The sequence below is a fragment of the Curcuma longa genome, chromosome 1, assembly GCF_044706935.1.
Source record: "Curcuma longa cultivar G26 ecotype Majalengka, Jawa Barat chromosome 1, ITB_CL_G26_1.1, whole genome shotgun sequence".
NCBI classification, from domain to species: domain Eukaryota; kingdom Viridiplantae; phylum Streptophyta; class Magnoliopsida; order Zingiberales; family Zingiberaceae; genus Curcuma; species Curcuma longa.
In genome coordinates this window covers 25826801-25834649 of record NC_133861.1, presented here as the reverse complement: position 1 = coordinate 25834649, position 7849 = coordinate 25826801, and the positions used below count along the sequence as shown (strand labels likewise).

The window sequence follows — 7849 nt, the reverse complement described above, 5'->3', positions numbered from 1 at the left end:
TAGGCAACAACTCAGGTTTGCAAATTGCTCACCTTGGAAATATATTTTTTTCACTTATCAATCAACTCTTTTACATGCACAATACACTTCATGTTCCCTCAATCATTAAAAATTTACTTTCAATTCGTCAATTTAGCCTTAACAATAATATGTTCTTTGAATTTCACCTTGCAACCAGAACCACTCTACTTAGAGGAATTAGAGACGGTCTTTATTACCTTCACCTCCACCAAAGTTCTCATTGGAGAACGCACAAATAAATCCTCCTGGCATGCACGACTTGGTTATCCATTTCTACGTCTTGTTAAAAAAATTACACTCTTTCATCGAGTCTCATATCCTCACACTCCCGAACAAAATGACTTCGCGGAGAGGAAACATCATCGTATAATTTAAATTGCCTTAACTCTTCTCAATCATGCATCGGTTCTTCTTAAATATATAGGATGACGTTGTCCAAATAGAAACATGGTCCCCGATGCATTCATCATCGATCCTCTATCCAGAAAAGTTGGAGAAGTTCAAATGGTTGGTCTTGTTGTTGTACGTTGTTGTGCCATTTTCTAACATAGGCTCTTAAAATGGAGCTACGCAATTGCCTCCATCCTCGACATGCCTTTCTCCTCAACTTTCTCTGCTAATATAAATTCTACAACATTCCTCATCTTGGCAACAAACAACCCCATCATCTCACCCAAGAGCATTATTTCTCGCAAGCAATCCCAATATATATGCATCAAATTCTTCAACCTCAAGATGTCATTCATATTCTAAAGCAATTCATCTTGTTACACTTGATTATGATATTCTTACAAAAGCTTCATCCTATCATGGCCTTGACATAGTACATGTAAGTGATGACTCGGGTTTGCAAATTACTCACCTTAGAAACATATGTTTTCACTCATCTGATCAACTCTTTCACATGCAATACACTTCATATTCCCTCAATCACTAAAAATTTACTTTTAGTTCATTAATTTGCTCTTGACAATAATGTGTTCTTTGAATTTCACCGCACAACCAGAACCACTCTACTTAGAGGAAGTCTTTATACCTTCAACCTACCTCCACCAAAGCCCTCATTGGAGAGCATTGCGGATTGATAAAGACCATTTTGTGTCACGCTAAAGTATCAAATAATTACCAAAACTCCTCTCTACACTAGTGCAGTATGGGTTACTCGGATCGTCTCTCACAAGGATATAGCCGATGAATTCCAATCTCCAAAACAAATTATTCAGAACTGGGATTTGGGTTTTTAAATGTAATTGTAAACAAGAAACAATAAATGGAAGAACAAAGCGAATAATAGAGAAGTAAGCAAATTAAGCTATGATCACAAAGCAATTCATGAAAATATAAAGCAAGAAAACTAAAGAACATTCAATTGATAGTAGATCAAAACAAACCAATACTAAGAATGCAAATCAACCCATGAAATAAAAAGCAAGTAATCTGAACTAACCTAATCTAATGTTGAATAGGAATCAAACAGGAACAGTAATATTAGAGAACACCAAGATGCAAATTAACAATACTAACACTCAAACATGTTCAAATTCAAATGCATTAGGGATCAAACCAAATTTCCTATCAACAACTCAATTGCATGAAAAGAAGACTGCACATTGCAAGAAAAGGGATCTCAGAACGATGTTCACAAACCAAGCTAGGGCATCCCCTAAGCTCGTATCAGTGGCCTTTGTTATGAAGAAGAATGCTACTTCTCGGTTGATGGCTGATCAGGAATTGTCATCAAGTTGCAGATGAGGTGGATTTAGGGTTCTGGTGGCAGTGTCTGATGGAATTAAGGAGAAAGGCTATCCCCCTTTATCTTCGGTGGATGGAAGAAATGGAGGTATCATCAGCGTCTGACGATGGTAAATGAATAATAAATTAATGAGGAAGATTATCCTCTTAACCTCCTCAGGGAACTAATGCTTGCTACTTTTCGATGATGAGAATCCCCTAACTCTGGTTGAAGATGAACTCCTGGTGGTGGACAGGATCGCGACCGACGATGGGAGATGAAGCCTCAGATGATGGTGTCACAGGATGGAATGGAAGGTGGATCACTGGAGGAGGATGGGATGGATAGGAAAGGAAAATCCTCTTGATCCCGATGGTGAATGACTCTTCGATGACCAGCGATGGGTGAAGGAAGAAGAAGCTCTGTTCTGGCACACTGATCCTCTGCCCTTAAATTGCAATCTCTTTCTCTCATTGAAGCATTCTCTTTTGAATCTCAACCCTTTGATCCAATCTGCATCAATGACTGTGAATTCTCTAGCTCTGATCCAATGGTGGAAGTCAACCTAGATTTGATCCAAGGGCTCAGATCTAGATCTACGGTGATGATCTATCTTCTCTTTGACTTGGATAGCTCGAATTTTCATGGATGGTTTAGATCACTCATGATCTTGGATGAACGGTCCAAATTGCTCTAGATTGGATCTCCTCATTTAAACCTAGCTTTGTTGGTTCGATTTAACTCGAGTCTATGACCTTTGATCACTTACAAAGACCACATTCAAATAATCAACTATAATTCCACAAATATGAGATAATTTGCATCAAAGCCCAAGGATGAATCCAACTCATGTAATATGATATAAATTTGAATTTAAATCAACGAGAGAATTAAAATCATGAATTTAAGAGCCTAAATAGTATGATAAAATGATGGTTATCAAGAACGCACAAATAAATCCTTTTGGCATATATGCACGATTTGGTCATCCATTTCTATGTCTTGTTCAAAAAATTATACTCCTTCATCGAGTCTCATATTCTCACACTCTTGAATAAAATGGTTTGCAAATAGAAAATATCGTCGTATAATCGAAATTGCCTTAGCTCTTCTCAATCATGCATCGATTCCACTTAAATTTTAGGATGATGTTGTCCAAATAGAAACATGGTCCCTATTGCATTCATCATCGATCCTCTATCCGAAAAAGTTGGAGAAGTTCAAATGGTTGGTCTTGATTTTGTACATTGTCATGCCATTTCCTAGCATAGGCTGGAGTTGCGTACTTGCCTCCATGACATGCCTTTCTCCTCAACTTTCTCTACTAATATAAATTCTACAATATTTCTTCACTTTGTGTGAATTAACAAATTAATCCTTTGTTACTATTATGTGTGAATCAATAATTAATTCTTTATTTCTAAACATGCACTTCTCCTCCCATATGTATGTATTACTATCCAATTCAATCTCATCAGGAAATTAACGTAACTAAACTGTGAAGATTCAATCTCTTTAGATCGAGTTGCATTAAGAACAAATAGTAATTCAATCTCATCACTGCACAATTGTATCACCAATCTTGTACAGTATTAGAAATAGATGATTACAGAAATTAAAGCGATGAGTTAGGAGGTGGGAGTCAGGCAATTAACTTGAGGCTCACATTCTTTGCCGATGGATCCCAAGGCGTTGCTACAAGAGGAGGAGGTGGCACTGCCATCGTCTCTCATGATCACCACCTCCTTCATAACAATGTCGGAGCAAGGAGCAAAAGGGTTGCATGTCAGCGTCACAGCCATCAGGTTTGACGATGTGCCTCGCATCCGTTGGTACGTCACTCCTTCCACTTTCACTGTGCTCGACTGCAGTAGCAACGTCGACATTAGATCAATCAAATATCAGAGATATATATATATATAGAGGAATGCTATGCTGCGTGATGAGGAATTTGCGATCCGTGCGACATCCACGATCCACCATTGTTGCCGTGCGCCGTCGTCGCCGCACCGTCCGGCCACCGCTGGCCGCCGCCTCGGGCGCGATCAACGCGCCACTCGCCGGTGCTCCGTCTGGTATCGGATCACGTTGATCCTTCCTCGGCCGGTCTCCGATCGCGATTTGATCGGAATTCGACCGCGATTTGGTCGGAAACGGCGCACGCCATTGTCGACCGCGATCGGGTCGGATTCCGAGCAAATCGCGATCAGAGACCGGCCGAGGAAGGACCGGCGTCCGATCGCCGTCGACAGTGACGCACAATGGGGGCGGCATTTTCCAAACAAATTACATCGGATTCTAGCCACTATCCGATCGGAATTCGGTGTCGGTCGAAATGCCAACGAATGGTGCGTCGATCGCGGCCGAGATGGCGACCGATGGTGGTCAAACGGCGTGGTGAGGACGGCGGCAGAGGCGATGGATCACGGATCGCGCACGAATTTATCACGTAGTATAGCAAACCCATATATATATATATATATAAATCATACCTGATCGCTCTTGCAGTTAGTATAAGGTCTATCACAGTAAGTTTGATCGATGATGATAGGATTTCGAGTAGAAACGAAGTTGATGTCTTCGAATGTGATTCTCCTGGCAAAACCCACTCCGCCCTGCCATGTCTTGATCCGCGCGCCGTTCATGGCTCTCGTGAAATTGCACTGCTTCACGATCACATCCGCCACTTCCTCGGACGTGCTCTTATCCTTTCCCAGGCTCCCTATGCTATAGATAGAATTTGGGATTTAGGGTTTGATCGAGATTTGGGGGTTTAGGGTTTATATATAAACCTTATGCCGTGGCCGGGCCCGCAAGCGATCCCGGTGATGTTGATTTGGAAGGCGCCCCGTTTGATGGCGATGCAATCGTCGCCTGTGGCGATGGTGGACCATTCGATCCGGACTCGACGCGAGTTGGCGACATCAATGCCGTCGGTGTTGGGGCTCTCCCCCGGCGCGGTGATGGTGAGTTGAGAAAGCATAACGTCGTTGCAGTTGTCGATGGCCAAATGAGATCGTTGGCTGTTCATCAGCTTCAAACCCTTCACCACCAAATTATTACATCCGTTCATCAAAACTTGCTGCATGCACCGACAAATTAAATAATTAAGACAAATTAATAGTATCTATATACCCGAGATTGTTATCCTGCGCGACAAACCCGTGCGTGACCCCTGCACGATGCCCTGACCCACCGCCGATGCCGCCGCTCCCGTCGCCCTGTTCGGCTATCGTCGACCGCCGCCTCGATCGCGATCGACACGCCACTCGTCAGCGCTCCTTCCGACGGCGGATTCTGGCCAGATAGTGGTTGGAATCCGACGAATTTACATCGGAAACGTGACCCGTGCCCGCTCACCGCCACTGCCGGCCAAATCGCGGTCGGAGACCGGCCGAGGAAGGATCGACGTGCGACGTCGATCCTTCCTCGGCCGATCTCTGACCGCGATTTGGCCGGAATCCGATCGTGATTTGGCCTAGCAGTGTCGGGCGTCGGATTCCGACCAAATCACGGCCGGACCGACCGAGGAAGGACCGGCGTGCGACGTCGCACGCACGCCGGTCCTTCCTCGGTCCATAACATTTCTCTTATATACCAGTTGAAATTAAATTCTTACGGCCGGGCCAGGTATGCAACTCTGAAAATTAAAGAAGTAAGAAATTATTAGAACAAAAGATGGATACAAAGGAATAAACTTTATTGATCATGTTGCATCCCTAAACGATGCAATATATAGAGGTTTACATAAACCAGGTCAATTGACCAATTCTAAATTAACGGACAAAATCTAAAAACAATATTTAATTAATAATATTAAAATTACTTAGCTTCTATTACCCCCCGACAAACTTAACGGGAGATCTTTGACGTTGAGTTTGCATCTTAGCTTGCCGAAACGTTGTCCGGATAATGGCTTAGTAAAAATATCGGCAATTTGATCTTCTGCTGAGATGTATGAAACAGATAATTGTTGGCTAGCCACACGCTCTCGAACAAAGTGAAAGTCAATCTCAACGTGTTTCGTACGAGCATGAAAAACCGGATTTGCTGTAAGATATGTTGCTCCAATATTATCACACCAAATTTTCGGTGTAGTCTTTGAGGCAAGATGAAGTTCTGAAAGAAGTGATTGAATCCAAATAAGTTCTGAAGTTGCATTAGCTATAGCTTTATATTCAGCTTCAGTGCTTGAACGGGATACAGTGGGTTGCTTTTTCGAATTCCAAGAGATAAGATTCCGGCCAAGAAATATTGCATAGCCACTGGTAGAGCGTCTATCTTCGGGAGAACTTGCCCAATCTGCATCACTATAGGCATGTAAATCTCGGGATGAGTGGCGATATAAAAGAAAACCATGTAGAATAGTGCCTTTAAGATAGCGAAGTATTCTTTTCACACTTTCCCAATTTTGATCGGTGGGAGCATGCATAAACTGACAGGCACGATTGACTGCAAATGTGATATCAGGACGTGTAATAGTCACATACTGTAAAGCACCAACGATACTTCGATAGATCTGGGGATCAGACATCGCTGAGGTTGAAGATGATGTGACACCTGTATTTGTAGCCATCGGCGTAGAGACCGGTCGTGCTCCATCCATTTTAGCCTTTTGAAGAAGCCCAGTGATATATTTGGTCTGAGAGAGAACATAACCATCTTCATGCGGAATAAGTTCAATGCCAAGAAAATAATGAGCATTTCCTAAATCTCGAATAGGAAATTCTTGGTTAAGAAGACTTAATAGATTGTTGATGCCCTTCTGATCATTGCCAGTTAATAAGATGTCATCCACATAAATAAGAAAGAATATCATGGATTCATCATTGTGTCTATAGAAAAGAGAGGAGTCAGTTTTTGAACCAGAAAATCCTTGACTCTGCAACCATTTGGATAATCGATGAAACCATGCACGAGGAGCTTGTCGAAGACCATATATGGATTTCTTGAGGTGACATACATGAGACGGAAATTGTGGATGAATAAACCCAGGTGGTTGTTCCATAAACACCGTCTCCTCAAGATTACCATGAAGAAATGCATTAGAAACATCCAATTGTCGGATAGACCAATTAGAACTAATGGCAATTGATAATAATAATCTGACAGATGTAATTTTGACTACTGGGCTAAAAGTGTCATTGAAGTCAATACCTTGTTGTTGACTAAAACCCTTTGCAACAAGCCGAGCCTTATATCTTTCAAGAGAACCATCAGCGCGATGTTTAAGACGGAAGATCCATTTAGAGCCCACAATATTCATAGAGGGAGTGCGTGGAACTAAGCTCCATGTTCCATTGCGAAGAAGTGCATCAAATTCCGTTGCCATTGCATTACGCCAATTCGGATCTTTGTTTGCTTGTGTAAAACAAGTTGGTTCAATGGTTTTCGAGGAAACCACTAGAGCTTGAGGAAGTGGATGCCGAGTAGCCATTGAGCATCGTGCATATATGTCACTCAAGGAACGCATGCGACAAGGAGTATCACCACTTGTTGATGTTGAAGGTGAGTTTGATGAAGGGGTTGTGTTATTTGATGATTCTGAATGAGGAACCATGTTTCCTGTAGGGGGAGATGCCTCCAAAATTGGACATGGAATAGGTTCTAAGGCCTTGTCACCCCTGAAATTATTAGTCCGTCCAGCTCGTACTGGAGAAGACACATGAGGCGATTCAGATGACCCAGATGAATTTTCAACAGAAGCTGGAGCAGGCCCTAGAATGCCATCACCACCTGTATTTGTAGCAGGACTGGTCGGAGCAGCAGTCTGTGAGAACTCAGAAGAAATATTAGGTGGTGGTATTAAGAAAGTTCCATTATTCCCTGAAGATGGAGGTGCAGTTGAGGCTGTAAAAGGAAATAGAGACTCATCAAAAATAACATGTCGAGATATATATATACGCCCTGTCGGAATATGCAGACAACGGTAGCCATGGTGCAAATTACTATAACCAAGAAAAACACATTGTTGAGAACGTGGATTCAGTTTATGTTTAGAATAGGGTCGGAGCCATGGATAACATGCGCAACCAAAGATACGTAAGAAGGTGTAGTTAGGAGTTTGATAATGGAGAGAAAGGATCTTACGATTAA

General features: G+C 42.3%; 1 protein-coding gene across 1 annotated transcript; it reads right to left on the bottom strand.

Annotated features, from left to right (window-relative positions):
- Positions 1–1971: 1971 nt before the first annotated feature.
- Positions 1972–4841, bottom strand: LOC141826891 (polygalacturonase-like). The gene is made up of 4 exons (XM_074714213.1): positions 4546–4841; positions 4246–4480; positions 3420–3618; positions 1972–2201 (listed from the first exon to the last, which is right to left on the bottom strand). Exons 1-4 carry the CDS (start codon positions 4839–4841, stop codon positions 1972–1974), a joined length of 960 nt encoding a protein of 319 aa, XP_074570314.1.
- Between the last annotated feature and the right edge of the window lie 3008 nt (positions 4842–7849).